Source organism: Sturnus vulgaris, chromosome 3, assembly GCF_052056855.1.
Source record: "Sturnus vulgaris isolate bStuVul1 chromosome 3, bStuVul1.hap1, whole genome shotgun sequence".
NCBI classification, from domain to species: Eukaryota; Metazoa; Chordata; class Aves; order Passeriformes; family Sturnidae; genus Sturnus; species Sturnus vulgaris.
The window spans coordinates 100,645,952-100,663,439 of record NC_142245.1 but is presented as its reverse complement, the minus strand read 5'-3'; the positions used below and the strand labels follow the sequence as shown (position 1 = coordinate 100,663,439).

Sequence of the window (17,488 nt, the reverse complement as noted above, 5' to 3'; positions counted from 1 at the left end):
TCAACCACGCTGGAGTTAGGCTGCGTGACAGACTTTATCTGAAAGGCAATGACATAATTCTGAATTAGCTTAACAAGATCTACAATTCATACAGAAAAGCCTGAATATATGTAGTAATTAGCCAGAGCTTTCAGTGTTAGGTATCTCCATGGCAAGAAAATAATCACATAGGTTATTAAATCGAGGTAAAATTGGACACAGTGGTGAGATTTTTTTTGTGCTAAACTACTTTTGCTAAGTGACTACATTTTTTACTCAATTTTTGACCAAAAATACAATCCACAAAAGCACTTACGCCACTTAACAAGTTGAAGTTTTCAATCAATCACCTAGACTTCATTTCCCAAATGATTAACCCCTCTACACAACAGTCCCTTTATGAGAGACGTTCCTGGGAGCCCAACAAGCTGTAAAGCTCTCTTGTCTTTTCATTGATTTTTCTATCGGTTTTGAACTCTGCCTGTATCAACATGCAAATGACATTCTGAAGAAGGAGCCTGGAAGTTGTTCTCCCTTCTGAGTCCTCATTACCAGTCAGGAAAGCAGAGACATCCTCTGAGAAGCTGCCCAAGCACAGCCAAGATGATCAAAGTTACCCAGTGACTGTGGATGCACAACCTCAGCCTCTGAAGCGGGTCTGATTTTAAGAGCAGCAGCAGATAAAACCCTTTCCAGTACTTAGCTGGCCTTTTAATTAAAGGGTTCCCCATATCAGAAGCCACCTCTGAAAAGCTCAGCCTGGTTGGCCTTCAGAGCATCTCTCATTTTCTCTGGCATGCCATGCATGACCACCTTTCCTGGGCATCTTTCTTCACTTCTTCCTGAAAGGCAAGCTGGGAGCATCTTACTCACATAATTTGTGCCAGTCCTAGCCTGAAATGAAATCAGATTGCCCTGAAAAGAAGAAACTCCTTAAAAGCTATGAAAACAGTGAGGGATAACTGAAAAATCCCAAATCTGGGATTGGAAAGTTTAGAGGCAAAGGGAAAGACAGAAGAAATTTGGTCCAATGAAGCAGGACACAATCCCAGTGTCTTCATAGGGCTGTGCAGGGACTTGTCAGACTGGCAGGCACCAAGCTCCATCATGGATACCTTGGCCCATTTCAGAGAAAAAATTGTAGCATCAAAGAAATGGGAACTTTCTAACCTCTAAAATTCAGATTCTTTCACTTTCTTTCTACAAAAACAATTTAAGTTTTTTTATCAAAATAAGCTGCTGTTAGGAGATTATTCTTCCCCAAATGAGAAGACTTTGGACTTTTTTAAACAGCTACTTAAACCTGCTATTCACTACAGACAGCAAAGCAAACCAGAAGAAGTGAGATGCCAGGAAAAGGCAGTAGTATTTCTACTTAGAGGAGCAAATGAAAGAAGAACTGCTGCATTTATGAATGCTACAGCAAAAGAGTTTCTACATCTTTGGTACCCAAGATATCATGCAATGCTTGACTGAAGATATGCCTGACTCATTTTAAGAATGCACAAACAAGATTCAAATGTTGTGGTCCACCTCAGAGGTACCATCCCAGGGCAAGGTAAAATACATTTTTTCACACTCTCAGAATAATACAGAAATTATAAAGTCCATGGTGGCCAATTCACATTTAAACAGCTGCTTTTGAACCCAGCCCATGCAAGAAGAGTCATTAGTGTATGAACATCTGCAGCATATCTAACACCCCAGCATCTTCTGGCAGACAGACTGGCAGCATGAACACAAGCAGGCTGGAGACAGGCTATCAGCAACCGTGGAATTACATTTTTTTTCAACAGTTGGGCTTTTTTGCTGGGCTCACCCTGGGAAAGCAGGCAGGCTTCTGATTAACATCCCTTTTAGGGTTGCCTCATCAGCAGGGTGTTGTGGTTGAAACGATTGTTGGTTTAATTGCTCAAACTTGAATTTCCAGGGGGGAAAAATGAACACACTCTTTTGCTTGGCAGTACTGACACAAGTTTGTATTGTAGACCAAGTCTGACTAAATGTATTTCCACTTGGATATTGCAAACATTTCTCTCTCTTTCTTTTAATATTAATGTATTATCATGTAACCACTACTAGAACATTCTACATAGCAAAAATCCCTTCATTATATGCTCAATGTTAACTCCAAGCCAAATAAATTTTTGATACTTTTATTTTGCAGAGAGGGGAGGCTTATGCAGCTACTTGTAGACTTGATGAATGTGGAGAAAACTGCTTTCCATGCTACCATCGTCAAATGTTAGTCCAACAGCAAGTATCTGGTACCTGAGAGGAGTTTTATTTTGTAAAGCTGTGGCTATGGTAGCCCAGCCAGCAGGGCCAGCAGCTTTTCCTTCACTGCCTTGAGTTGCTCTGTATCCAGCAGAAATTGAGTTGTCACCTTCCTGCAATCTTTACCCTGGATTCAGCTGGGATCCCACAGGCACCAACACCACTGTGTTAACCCAGCCACAACAGCCAGCTCCCAAAATCCCTATGTATTTAAAGGCAACGTATCTTGGACAAAACTGGGAGATGTGCTGGGAGCCATCCTTGCCCTTCCCCAAATTCCTGATGCTAGGAACTTGGTGCATGGCTTAGACCAAGACAGGCAGAGACAAGAAAAGTAGTCTTTTATTTCAATTAATATTTCTTGGCATTAGGCAGATATTAAATAACACTGGGATGCACAAGACTATTAACATATTGACAGCAAAAGGGAGGAGGTGTAGCCAAGTCGAGAACAGCAGTGCCAGTCACGTCACCTCGGGGCACTCAAAAGCCATTTAACGCAGCAACCACCAGAAAGTAGGACTCCACTGAGAAATACAAAATGAGGATGAACTCCTTTCAGGTCTTTTGTTAATACAGTAATGCTGGAATGACTGACAGTAAAAATGAACAAATATTTGCATTCAGGAATTAAACAGAGTGAAGTATCCACAAACTGCTAGTCATGCATTTCTTTTGGAACAGCAATTTGCTAATGCATAAATATCACAAAAAAACAATCTCCAAGATTTGAATAAATCACAGACAACTAGAAGAAACAAAGCTTGAATTCTATTTTATGCCTTAAATAGATGACCTAAATATTTAAAATTTTACTTCACCATATATATATAATTTATATATATATTAAAAGAAAGTAAAGACCATTAGATAAGTGCAAGCAATTTTCCTCAAAAAGAAAATTGGAACCATGCCCAGGAAAGCTGCTTTTTTTTTTTTCCTTTTTTCTTTTTCTTTTTTTTTTTTTTTTTAACTTTCTACTCCATTCAGTCCACTTTTTTACATTTTTTTTAACGTAGTAATTTCTGAAGCAAAATAAATTATCTACCATCTGCTATTTTGGGTAAAAGTCCTACCTAGCGTCTTCTCGGGAACTATGGAAACATCACCTTTCTCACGGACTAAGTGAAGTGGTATCTCACCAGCCATTGAACTCTCTCATAGCTGCATGTAAACATACCTTTCAATTAATGTTTAAAATGTGCAGAGTGAATCGTAACATTACGGGGGAGCAGGAACGGAGCTGCCGCAGGAGAACTGCACTGGTGTTAGTGGGGAGCCAGGGCTGGTTCACTCGGACACACACACACACACACACACACACACACACACACACAGTCTGGCAACGGGGTCTTATCCACGACGTGTGAGGGGTGGTTGAGAAGGCATCCGTTTGCGAGCAAAGCTTGAAGGACACAAGCCGAGATTCTCTGAGCACACTGTCCGCTTTTATCAGAATTGACTCGCGCTACTGGGGTCGCACTGTAACAACCGCACGATGGAGGGATCGCTCTTGGCACCTTTGATGAACTCTTCCAGCGACAGTTTACCTGACAGGGAGCAAAACCAAAATGGAAATCATTGTTTAAAAGTCAGTTGTTCTTGTCACCATTTTGCTGCAGCAAAGAATCCCTCCTCACTGAGGCAACATAACATCTATTTAATCTATTGCAAAGGCATCGAGGGGAATTTAGTGCAACGCACAGCAGCTAAATCCTACTCAAGCCTTTAAGCCCAAATGCATTTTTCTTCTGCAAAACAATCCAGCATAATAATTGCTATTTTTTTATTTAAAAAGACAGTCCCAAATCTAAAAAACAACTGTTCTAATATCATTCAGCAGCCCTTTGCTCAGAACCAGACTATATGAATAACACAACACATGAACACAAGTATGGTATCAAACACATTTATGCTTTGAAATGATGCTTGTATTACCACAACATTTTAAACCTAAATATTACAAATATCCCCATTTGGTCCTCTTGTTTCTTGTGACATGTAGGGCTGAGCAACCATGGCTTCTCTGGCATGCACAAGGTTGGACCAGGGTTTGAGCAACGTGATCTAGTTCAAGATGTCCCTGGTCATTGCAGGAGTGTTGGGCTGGATGACCTTTAAAGGCCCCTTCCACCCCAAACTATTCAATGATTCCATGACTCTGCAAATCATTTGCTGTGCCCTGCTGGGTGTACAGGAACAGGATGGGGTTTGTTTTTCCTTTTTTTACAAGTAAAGCCAGCCCTGGGGCACACCTGAAAATTGATCTCTGAAGGAGCAACCACTCCAGCATTCTCTGGCTCCAACAATTCTGTGGAGTGGCATGGCACAGCATGGTACAGCAAGGAGGAAATAGTTCATCTGGTCTTTCAGACCTCATCGTGGGGTGGCCCAGCCCCCTGGCAGGTAGCTAGCACCAATACCCCCCTGCTCCAGCACGCAGAATCACAGCAGAAACAGGATGTGGAAATACTGAAAAATTAAACAGTTTTCCCTATGAAAAGGAGGAGACAAGCATTTTATGCATCTCAGACATCATGTCTAGTGGTCTCCCATTCAGGAGAGAGCACCCAGGGCTCTCCTTACCTACCCCAAACTGCAATGCTTGAGACAGGACCTACACACAAACATTGGGAGGTGCCTGCTGCCACTTTTGGCCACATGCACCCGAAGACAGAGAGGCACCAGCTCATTGTGCCAGTTTGCACCAGCCCCAAGATGCTACCAGCTTGTTATGGGGATGGAAGAGGAATGACCCTGATGGTCAGCACCCAAACCAGGTTGAACAGAGAGGAACTCCTCCCTCAAGTAACAAGCAATGTGGCAAGAGGATAGGGCCTCAGGTTGCACCAAGGAAGGTTTAGATTGGATATTAGAAAAAATTTCTTCCCCAAAAGGGTTGCCAAGCATTGGAACAGACTGCCCAGGGCATTTAAAAACATCTTGTGTTACTTAAAACCAAACCCCTAATCAAAATCCATTTGCAATGCCCAACAGTCAGATGGAGAAGAAACATTTTCAGCCACCAGACACACACATGCAGATGTTGTTCCTTGGCACTGCATGGCTTGCAGGGCTGATATTTTACTGGGAATAGGATTATTTTATTTCAGCAACAAAGTGCAACAGATGGAGGATGCATACATATATCAGATTTTGGGACCACTACTCTGTTACTCATCTGCATGGACTGCTACTTTCTGCAGACCAAAAATATTTTAACCATGTTATTTTAGGGCCTTCCACACATCAAGCCAGGGGATGAAGTGCTAATTTTGATGAAGTCAAAGGTAAAAGACTTTTTTTTTTAAGGACTTCAGCAAGGCCAGGAATTTGCCCTGGGGACTGCAGCAGCAGACACCAAAATGCAGCCATAAAATTGTCTTAAATAAAACTCTTTCTGTACATAAGATGGTATTTTTTCAGGTCTCCATATCTCAGTGCTAGAATCAAATCTTTGCTCCCACTGAGCACATCAGTAGAACACAGCTCCTGATTTTGATGTGGGCAATTGCCACTTCAGCCTCTGACAGGGTAATTCCCAGGGAAAAGCTCCACCTCAATTGGGAATAGAGGAAATGTGTCATCAGGCCGATGACAAAGAAGAGGAAATTTATCATTTTTTTGCCTGTATTTTTCAAGCCCAAGGAAATGAGCCAGCACAGGTGGAAGAGCTGTGCTGGGTACACTGTCAGATAATTTATCACGAAACTTCACAACCTGTTTTGGGAGCTGCTACATCTCCCTGATGCTCATAGTGCAACAGAGGTAAATGACCATGTATGTGTACATGCCATAAACATGCACAGAAAATAAGTGTTATGGACCCAGGGGAATTTTTGCTTTCAGGTGCCCAACCACATTCAGGACCCATGTTACTGATGACAAGACCACTACCAAAGGCAATGGAAGCAAAACCTTGTGCCAAGTTTGTGCTACGCTCATAGAAAATAACCCAAAACAATGAACAAAGAAACAAAGAAAATAACCCAAAAACAATGGAGATTGGAATTTCAGAGGAGCCTTTGCAGAAGGAGATTCACTCGTGAAGTGTCAGGGAAGGACTGCTCCCCTACCAGCCCCCCAGCAAGAGAATTCACCCTCTGTTCACTACTCACTTATTTACCCTATTTATCATGGACCAGAGATGTTCAATGAGGCCAGGCAGAAACCAGAGGCACCACTGGGGACATCCCTATCTTCTCTTCTCTCTCCCCAAATTCTACTATCAACCAATGCTGGACTAGCAAACTTCTATTTCTAGAGCTTAGGAAATCCTACCGTCATTGTTTGTGTCCATCTGTCTGAAGATCTTGTCTGTTCGCTTCTCAGGAGTGGATTCATCCTCTGGCATTTTCATTACTGATGAAACCATTTTGTAAATTGCCTAAGTAGTAAAAAAAAAAAAAAAAAGTTTAAAAAAAGAGATATAAGAAAAACACAACCCAAATGATAAAGCATGGGACAGAGAAAAAGAATCTAAGCCTGTAGCAACAAAAAAAGACAGCTGACCCTGGCAGGCAGCAGCAGGACTTTATAAACTAAAATGAATGGGAATTTCTGACTGCAACTTTTTTATTTTTCTTTCCTGCATTCATTTGTGCTTCAAAAGAAGCGTGGTCAGTTTAACTGAAAGTCAGTCTAGATTAATATATGAGCAGGACTGAGCTAAAATACAGGAGACAATGGTGTGCAATCCTCTCTTCTGCAGCTGGGCTAAGCCTCTTTGTTTGGCTCTCATCCTCCACCCAATTACATGTATGCATGTGGGGCGCCACATGGATTATGGTGAATATGAATATACAGCAATAGGGGTTGGTTTTCTTTGTGGATGGGTAAGGAACTGCATCTTCAGACTTACATGAACATGAATAATGATAAGACCTCTTTAGAGTGTCTGCAGTCCTAGCCTTCCATCTAAATTACCCACCTCAGCCATGAGGAACAAGTGCATGACTCCCTTGCACTGTACAGGACACACGTCTCAGCTGCACAGTGGGTGGCAAGGAGTCCCTGCTGAGGCCAAACCCCTGCCAGCATGTGGGGTAGGGGCACAGGGGACAGTGCTGCCTGCCCCCACTACAGCCTGTGGTCTATGTGTCCTCTGCCTTTGGGAGACAAAGGCATGCTACAGCCTTTCATCCAGAGTTCACATTGGCTCAGATTTGAAGATTCAAAGCATTAATTCTGAGATTAATCAGGTCAATAGAATTTGCATTTAGGGTTTTTTGATCCCATGAACATCACACTAAGAAACCCCCAGGGAGAACTGCAGAATTTTGGCTGCAGGCCAGGTGCACAAGTGCCTTGTTCATATCTCAGAGCCTTTCCTCATCTGTATCTTGTAGGGCCCACCACGGGTCCCTTTGGGGACCATGGGCTCAGGAACCTCCCAGGGGCAGGAGTGACCCAGCTCAGCACATCCCTCATCTCCAGCTGTCTGATTGTGAAGAGGTTGCAGCAACACAAGTAAGATGTCCAATAGAGATAATGCTCACCTGCACTATTTCTAGCATTTCCCCACGGCTGATGTACCCGTTGCCATCCAGGTCGTACATACTAAACGCCCACTTCAGCTTCTGTTCCAGCTTGCCCCGGGAGGTGACGCTCAGGGCGATGATGAATTCCCTAAAGTCAATCGTCCCGTCGCCGTTGGTGTCAAAGGTGCGGAAGACGTGCTCCGCAAACTTCGACGCGTCGCCATAGGGAAAAAAATTTGCATATATTTTTTTAAACTCTTCTACAGTCAAATGGCCCGTGGGGCAATCTTTTAGGAAGCCCTTGTACCACTCCTGCAGCTCATGGTCTGTGAACTCAGTGTTCTCACGCAGGTCCTGGAGCACCTCGGGGCGCAGCTTGCTGTTCTGCTTCCCCATCCTCTTCTGGGTCCGGGTTCAGCAGCTGCAAAGCAAGAGAAAATCTGCCTGAGCTCCAGCCACACTAGACAGAGAGGGGTTGGGGAGAGGTAGAACCCTTGGAGAAACAGAGGGTCCCCCTGGGGCAAGGGGGAAAGAGGATAAAAAGGATGCTATAAATCACCAGGAAAATACCTCATTTAATTTGGCTTCCTTTCCTCTCCTCTAGGCTCTCCCAGTGACTAATATGCTCTGGAAGGATAGGTAGTTCAGGAGGAAGTATTTGGGAAATATTAATTCTTATTATTAATCCTTATTGTATGGGAAATAATAAAGCTCAATATTTTAGTTCTCTGCTGCAATCCCACTCCTCCATCACACGGCTTGCAATGCTCAGCTCTGGATTCCTACACAGGCTGATCTGCTGCAATGACTGAGCAGGAGCAGGCAGGGACAGCAGCAGCGATGAAAAGAAAATTCATCTATTCAAAAGTGAAAGTAAATGTAGCTAAACAAGAAGCAGGAAGAGCAGGTGGATCTGTGCCAGTCACGTTTGCATTGTCCAGATGCTCTTTGAAACCCTTTGGCTTACACAGCTTCTCCTCCCTCCCTGCACCTCTTGTCCCCTAGCAGTAGGGGCTTGCCCCTGTGTGGTGGGGCTTGGTTGGTGCCCCTCATGGCACTTGAGTCATAGGAGCAAGCAAGGGTAAGCTCAGCACTGTCTATGCTCAAGAGCAGCACCCCAAAAGGCTTCTCTCTCTTTTTCTCAGCCGTGGAGGCAGCGTGAGCAGATGGATCACTGCGATAGCGGCACCAGCACGAGGGATTTCATCCTTTCCAGTCCTCCCAGAGAATCAGAGAATAAGGCTTTCTAAAGCAAAATGTTTGGCAAAGCAACTATTTTCAGGTTTACTAGGGTTTATACTTTTAGAGAAGCTTATTCAGTAGGTTCAATATATCCTCATAAGGGCCAAAGCTCATTTAAATTCAGAATTTCATCAGGATATTCAGGAGAGAGCTGGGTCTGTCCTCTCTCTTGACAATATTCATGTTGTGCCACACAAGGTGAGACTACTCAGCAATAGAAGAGCTCCTTCAGCAAAATGAAAGATGGTGAATCTGCACTTATGCAACAACAGGAAAAAACCAAAACCTTGATAATTTCTGCCTTTTATCTCTTGCAGTCTTTCCTGGCTACCTAGCAATATCAAACTTCTGCCAAGACAGAGGCTGAGCTGCATGTCCTTCCCCAAATTCAAGAACTTTATTCACAAGTGTGCACAAAGTCACATCCAAACCCCAGTGATTGGTTTTCATAAATGAAATTTCTCTGCACAGAGTGTTGTGCCTGTTGGGTTTGCTCAGAGCCAATGCAGAAGACAGGTTACTAATAGGCCAACACTGCAGACTACCTGGAAACTGCAAGAGCTGAGCTGCAAAGCATGCAGAGACCAGGCAAAACAGAGGCTAAGCACTTCCCAGAGAGTAAAAATTCCAAGCATGCATAAGAACCCAAAAAAATTTAAAATGCTAAAGGTCAGCAAAAAATAAGTTTCTCTACAGCAAAATGTAAGCTTGTTTTATTTGTATTCCACTTAGTCTGTGCAGTGCCTCAGCAATGTAAAAAATCCACATCCTGCTCTGTGGCTTAGTGCTCAGAGACAGAAGCCAGCCAGCTGCTCGGTAGTTCCGTGCATTGGGCTTAACGGACAACTGTGTTATCATTAGCACTTCTGTTTTCCAGAAAAGCTGCCAATATTTCAACTCCAAAGCTTTATTTTTGTCCATTATATTGCAGACTTTTCTCGACCTACTTGACATACCTCTGCTTGCTCTCAACACGCAGGGATGCCACAGCTCCTGGTCCCTGCCAGCATCACCCCTAGCAGAGCATCAGGCTGCCCTCCAGTTAAACCACTGACTCTCAGCTACTGCCACTGCCTTTCCATCTTTGAATCTTCTTTGCTCCAGATAGTCATGCTTGCAGTGCCGAGGGCAGAAAACACAATATTCTAGTCTGCTGAAGTTAAATTGCAGAAAAAAGCAGCTTGGAGCAAATAATGGATCAGATGTGGTCCTTTTTATTAAAGAGCAGAAATTGTAACAGTATTTTTCCTGTCCTTGGGTGAGGAGGTGCCTGCAGTTTCCAGCCTTCAGTGAGCCTCTTCACTTCATGATTCCCAGGTGCTTTCTAAGAACTAGTGTCTGAGTCGAAGAGCAGTCCCTGCCTCACCAACCACTTCCTCAGAATTCCCTGGGAGAAGGGCAGGAGTAACAGTAGAGCCCACTTAACAAAGGAGCTGGGCTTTAAGCAGAAATTACGTCAGCTTTATTGACTTGCAGGGTTAAGGACTGCAAAACTTTCAACTGGTAGTTAAAAGGTTTGAAAAGGTTTATTATAATTTCTCCCGCTTCCTATAATACCTTTATTATTCTTGTTCCCTTAAAAATAGAGACCCTTAGACAACAGAGAGGTACGGTAATAACTTCACTTACTAGATTTCACTACTTCTAGTGGTAGATACATCCTGTTATTTGAAGAGATGCTCATTAAATATCAGCTTCAAAAGCTTTATATTCATGCAGTCTTTGCATTCAAAAGATTACAGGCCTTTTCAACCCTTTCTCCTCTTTCACATTGCTTTATATCAGAAGATGTGCAATGTTCTGAACAACCTTTTTTTGCATATGAGCTTTCTGAAAGGCTTCATAATGTGTTCAACAATCCTGCAGTTGTAACCATTTTGATGTGAATAATTAAATAACCAACATTAACATTAATTTATTAAAGCCCATCTAAAAAAAACAGCTTTGATGTAAATTGTGTTGCAGGTAGCTCCTTCAAAATGAAATGCCTAAATATCTCATTAATCATGACAGCAACCCCTACTGCTGGCATCCAACTGACATTTCATTCGATTGCTATAAAATGCTTTCATCAAATCACCTTCCAGAGGCTCAGCAGCTGATTTAGCCACAAGACCACTCAGAGGATGGCTGCTAATGGAAATCACAGGGAGCAGGGGTGGGATGTTCTGGTCAGTCCTGTGATTAGGGATGTGTTTTGTTGCTTTTTTTTATCCAGCCTTTACCAGCTAAATCACTCGTTGCAGTGGGTGCAGAGGCAAGGCAGGAGAGACATCCTTGCACCCAACATTGCTCTGGGCAGTTAGCAGAGATCTAACTCTAGCACAGCCTGCCTTTTCCTCACACCAGGGTGAAATGCAGGGAAGTGATGCCACATACACTGCAGCGAGGTTTGTCCCTGCTCACCTTGATGAGCAAAAGCTCTCAGAGCATCTGGCACTATCATAGCAGTAAGAAAAACAATCGCAGGAATGCCCTTGAGGTGATCAGACAAGGAACAGCTTGGTAGTCTAAATGCAGAGCTGAGGGCTTAGCAAGTCAATCGCTGCTCGTGAAAGAGAGCTGGGCCATGTAAGGCTTAAACAGGGAGAAATCCAGATGCATTTTTGTTCCAGTTTCACACCAAAATTCTTGTCAAAATTATGTGGTGCCGCTGCCTATTCTAATTCTAATTAATTCTAGCCAGGCTCAAAACCGAGCTGCCAGAGAATTCCCACCTGAATGTAACCTCTGTCCTTCTAGGCTTACAAAAAAATCAGCAATAATCTCACAGCAAAAGTCCAGCAATGAGCAAAAAGGTCTTTTACTGAGGCCAAGACACACACTGGTATCCTGGTTTCAGCTGGGACAGAGTTTGTTTTCTTCCTAGTAGCTGGCACAGGGCTGTGTTTTGGATTTGAGAACGAGAATAATGTTGATAACACACTGAAGTTTTAGTTGTTGCTGAGCTGTGCTCACCCCAAGTCAAAGGCTTTTCAGTTTCCCGTGCTCTACCAGTGAGGAGGTGCACAAGAAATCTGGAGGGGGCACAGCCAGGACAGGTGACCTGAACTGAACAAAGGGATACTCCATACTGTGATGGTCGGAATATCAACTGGGGGGGAATTGTTGGGGCAGGGGGCTGATCACTGCTCAGGGATGCACGGGTCCGCCGGTGATAAGCAACTGTACTGTGCATCCCTCGTTTCTCTTGGATGTAACCTCTCTATTTTTATTATCTCCCCTTTCTTTACAATTCTTATCACCATTATTATAATAATAATATTTTCTTTTATTTCAGTTATTAAACTGTTCTTATCTCAACCCACCATTTTACCTTTTTTCCCCTCAATTCTCCTCCTCGTCCTGCTAGGGCTGGGGTTAAACCACAACACCGGGTTATGCAGCACTGGGATGAGTAACTGTAGCAAGGTCTGAAACAGCTAAAGTAGCAATTCTGTGTTTTTGCCAACAGATGGACTGGCTGTCGGCATCCACGCACTGAAGTATTTGAAATACTTGTAACCAAGTTCAGTGCATCTCACTTTCACAAGAACTCTCCCTCAACCACCAGGTACAGCCGGCAGAAGCGGGCTCTGACCATGTAACCCAGAAAGCCAGAGACCAAAACAGCTTTTTACTGCAGAGCTCGTGAAAGCAAAACTGCCTTGAGAGGAGCTCATGATGGGATTCTCTCGATGAATCAGTTACATCTGCAAAAGGAGGAATAACTCCTTAGAGATGCATTTCCTTGTGCAAACCCCCTTGGGTACTAATTTAGTGCTAATAAAAAGAGGAAAATTGATGAAATACCTGTCTGTAGGACAGGGGTGCTCTCCAGCTGAGAGAAAGACAGTGCACTAAAGAAACAGAACAAATGCTCTTCATATTATCTGAGCTATCTGCTTTGCGGGGGAGAAGTGTAGCACCATTTCTCTTGCAGTGCTCACTTATAAAGCAGAATAAGTGTGTCAAATCTGTTACAGTCGTGAAGCTGTAGCACAGTGCCTCCAGGACTGCAGGAGCCCAAAGAAAATGAACTGCATAAGCCGGGCAGCAAACATTGCTCTGGGCTGGTCTGAAATGCAAGAACCATGTCAACAGGGGTAGATTTTTTTATTAAAATACCTAAAACACCAGATTTGTCACTGAGGCTCTATTTTTAAAAGTTTGATCCTTGTATTAAAAACAAAACAAAACAACTAAAACAAACAAACAAACAATAAAGCAAACAAAACCCCAAACAAAACCCCCACAAACAAACAACAAACCAAACAAGCAAAACCCCCCAAACACAGGCAGTCCAAATGCAAGCCTCAGCCACTAAAGATTTGTGTTGCCACAGTTCAGGAACACGCCCTTGAGAACACATTTTGTGCACGGGTAGCACCAGCTCACAGCAACTCAGCCAACACACAGATGTGTTTAGGAAGCCTCCAGCTCCCGTGGGCCAGGCTGCAAGAGGGAGATGGGCTCCCAGACACCCCAGCCAGTGACAAATGTTTAGGTAAAAAATGATTGTGCAGCAACAGGCTGCAAAACAGGATTATAACAACACTCTCTGGACCATGCTTTGCGGAGCGCTGGTCAGTGGCTCTGATCCGAGCTGGGGGGGAAATGCGCAGTTACACGGGCTGGGACAGATAATGAACTCCAGAGTGAAGAGCAGATTTTGTTACATGTTTTAATGTCAGTATCCTAAGCAACGAGCGTTGCAACAGACAAGGCACAGGATATACAAATACGTTGCTATAGATATCTGGTCTTGCCTGGTAAGCCCATGTGAACTTCTTTCCTGTCCTGCGGCAAAAGCCGACACCCGCACACCAGCCACTGCAGCACCTGTCTCATTTTCCCGGGCTGCAGACACGGGGCCAAAAGTAACCCCTTTTGACAACAAGGAGCATCTTTACCTCTTGAAAAGCTGATGATAGAAGCAGTGAGATTAAAGAAAAATGCCGCAAAAAATTCAAACCCTGCAGGGTTTAAGATGTGAAAGGCTCGTGTCAAGAGGGGCTGAAGCTGCTTCTGCTGCTGCCTTCGGGGAAACAGAGGAAAACGAAACCTGACAAGTGAAGAAAAGACCACTCTAAATAAATAAATGGTCTTTTAAAAATTTTCACTTTCAGTGACTAATTCTGCTCTTGTTTATACAAGAAACATTGCTTATTTGCAACTTATTTTCAAGTTCAATCCTTTTCAGAAGTTTATTAAAAACAGTGGGTGAAGGGGAAGGACCACTCCACGTACCATCCACATTTCAGTTTCAGAAAACTCAGTAACAATTCACATATGCTCACTGAATGTCCTTCGAAAGCTGGAATGAATTGGTAAAGAGATCTCGAGCCACCTCACTGTGTAGGTTTATCCATGAACACATACCCAGGAACTGCGTGGTCTTGAAAAAGTGATTCCCTATCTGGGATGAAATCCATTATACATAACCACCTACCCCCCACCTTGCCAAAGAAGGATATAATTACAAATACTCCAACCTGCAAATCGCTATGTGAGACAAATATTTCCAGGCTGTCACATTCATTTCATGGAGTCAGCATCAAAGGCTGAAACAGAAAAATTCACTTACAGGTGGTCTGGGTTGCTCCCATCTATTGAAGTCACTTTATTCAGGATTATATTCCTGACTTACAGAGAAAAATCAGTTAGTCACTGACCTCGAGCAGCAGTGCATTACTCTGAGAACCATTTACTTCACAAGTGTGTGGTGAAGAGGCATTTACAGATCACAGTGGCAGATCTTTCCAGAAGCCACAGCGAGGAGCCAGGGGATGCTCACGCCTGCTGCCCCCATTGCTACTCACTGTGCCCACCAACACTGACCCCCACCAGAGGAGGAGAGTTTACCATGGATAGTATGGTTACAAACGACTGAAAAGAAGCAAAAGAAACACAAACTACCCCCAGACATTCATGAATTGTTGCTAATGAGTAATAAATGAGACCCATGTTGGGACCAGAAAAGTGGCAATCCTCTGGGGAGCTCTCCGTGATGTTCTCCAGCTCAGGGAGGAGAGCTTATTACTGTAAAGGGCAAATATTCCCAATACAGTAAGAAAAGCACAAAATATTTCAAGTAAATTAGGAAATTGGGTTAATTTGGGTGGGAGCAGTTTGGGCAGCAATGCAGCTTGTGATTGCAGACAGGAAAAGAAAATCATGAATGGATTTTCCTCATCTCCTCCCTTTGTCCTTTTTTTTTAAACAAGACCAAGGGAGAAGCAGCCAGTCCTATTTTTTCAGACACCGTGCAAAGTTGGCAAGGCTTAAAAAAATTATAGTTTGTTTACACAATATTGCAGATCAAGGAAAATATGTCTGCACAATGTCTTAGTGCACAAGGTCTTTTTCTGAGAAGGCTGGGTTGCATGAGGAAAAACCCACGTCATATTCACTGAAATAGCATTGTAATACATAATTTTTAGTAAAAGTCAGTGAGTGCTGGCCTGCAGGACAGGGGAAAGTTCCTGATGGGAACTGGGAAATCAGAGAGAACATTTTTAGGAAAAAGGAAGAAAAGTGACAAAAATTAGCACAAGGCACTGTGTTGTTAATATAATTAAAACCACAGAAGTAGCACAGTTGGGCTGTTTTGTCATTAGATTTTAGAAGTTTCCTATGATACATTTATTTAATTGATGAAGGTAAATCACAGAAAAATTCTTTACAGAATAATCATAGCTCTGGGAGAAAGGAACCTAGATTAAATTTCAGAAGAATTAGTCAAACTCTGGCAGTAACAAGAGCCAGCCAATGGCACATGAGCAAATTCCACAGCATCAGGGCCACTCCTGTGGAGAAGATGGAGAGCTTGGGGACAATGACACCAGCTAACCAGACAATGACAGATGGTACCCAGCCCTCAGGCATGGTCTGCAAAACCATCCTCACTGTTAATGATGCCTAAATAAAGAGAACAAGGGAAAGATCTGACATCCTCCCCTTCCCAGCTTCAGGTACTGTGCTGAGATGTGGGGCTTGGAGAAATCAAGGGGGATTTCAGAGTACCTACTTTGAGACATAGCAGGGAAGAGAGTTGGGTTTGCTTTCAAAGAGTGGAAAGAAACCTTTCTATTTAACTAAAAAAGCATTCTTTAGCAGGTGTATCCTTAGTGAAAATGATGCCTTGAGAAGCTACCTAGAACAGAGGCTAGACAGAGTTAAAAGAATGAAGCAGGGAGTTATTAAAAAGGCCTTCAAAGGATACACCTTGGGCAGTACAAGAGCCTGGCCGTGGCTCCACCCAAGATGGACTCCAAGTCACGATTTTCATACTTTTCTAAGATTTGGTCCATTTATATATTGGGGTTAATTGTCCAATTACAGCTTCAGGTTATGAAGTCCCATCCTCCCAGTTTGCTCTCCTCAAATCACAGTTGTTTACACTTTTTGGGCCTGAAGCTGCGATGGTGTCCTTGGTTCTCAGGCTGGAAAAGGATTGTTTTGTCTAACTAAACTGTGAGGAGAACTTGCCAACACTTTATATGAAGTTCAGAGTCACACACTAATGCAGTATGGAATCTGAAAAACATGAAAGCTAAAACTGAAGGCATCAAAAAGATGCTCCAAAATGTGTGGCTTTGGAGATATGCCAACCAGCTATCTCTAACAAAAATTCAACATTAACTAAAAGTATTAAGATATACTGGGGGGGGGGGGGGGGGGGGGGAAATTCAACCAAAAGAGAAAGGTTCTTTGTCACCAACATGTTCAACCTCCAAATAAATATATAGCTATTGCTAACAATTTCTACTACTAATATATGGGTTGTTTTTGTTCCAAAAATATTAAATTTAATATATATGCACCCATTTATTTTATTAATCTAGATTTCTAAAGTACCTTTCTTAAAAAAATTATCATCACTTCAAAATAGCACAAAAGCCACTAGTTAAATTTATTGTAAAAATACACTCCACTAAACTAAATTTTTTCTCAAAACAGTGTTCGATTTCTCCTTCAGTGGTAAACATTAATAACAGTAATCAAATTGTTTCACACCTTTATTTTCCTGTTTGTTAAATGAAAAAAAAACCACTGAAGTTTCAAATCTAATAGCAAACCTAGACTTTAACTTTCCTGGATTGTTTTCCTTACAGAGATGTGAATTAAAAACTGAGAGTGAAATAACTTCATGAGAACAGCATCCCACCCATATGGAAGGAATTGATTCTGTGCTGGATGCAGCAATTTAAGGAGCAGAAGACCAAATCTGCTGGTAGGAATCAGCCCAAGCTCTACAATAGCTAAGGATATTACTCAAATTGTGTACCAATCTCACAGGGTTTTTTTAAAATTCATTTTTAGAATCAAGGAGCCAAAATTACAGTGACTACTCTCCTGTGCAGGAAAGCCATGGACACAGGACACACCTTGGACAAAGCGTCACACCAGGAACATGATGCAAGGTTTGTGTTTAAGTTATTATCAGGGCAGCCTTTGTGCCTTGAGAACACAATGGCAAGGACCTTGTGTTGGATTATAGCAACATTTATGCTGGGATATGGACATCC

General features: G+C 42.8%; 1 protein-coding gene across 7 annotated transcripts in view; it reads right to left on the bottom strand.

Moving 5' to 3' along the window:
* Positions 1 to 2,580: 2,580 nt before the first annotated feature.
* Positions 2,581 to 17,488, bottom strand: part of HPCAL1 (hippocalcin like 1) — a 79,324-nt gene continuing 64,416 nt past the window's right edge. For 6 of the 7 annotated variants that reach the window (XM_088162401.1, XM_014894986.2, XM_088162404.1 and 3 more), the window contains 3 exons: positions 7,755 to 8,157; positions 6,538 to 6,643; positions 2,581 to 3,806 (listed from right to left, as the gene is read on the bottom strand). In XM_088162401.1, the coding sequence (XP_088018527.1) occupies positions 3,709 to 3,806; positions 6,538 to 6,643; positions 7,755 to 8,132 (582 nt within the window). In that variant the 5' untranslated portion in view covers positions 8,133 to 8,157 and the 3' untranslated portion in view covers positions 2,581 to 3,708. Of the gene's footprint in view, positions 3,807 to 6,537; positions 6,644 to 7,754; positions 8,158 to 8,306; positions 8,546 to 17,488 lie in introns of those variants that run through there. The other variant, XM_088162403.1, reaches the window with a different exon arrangement.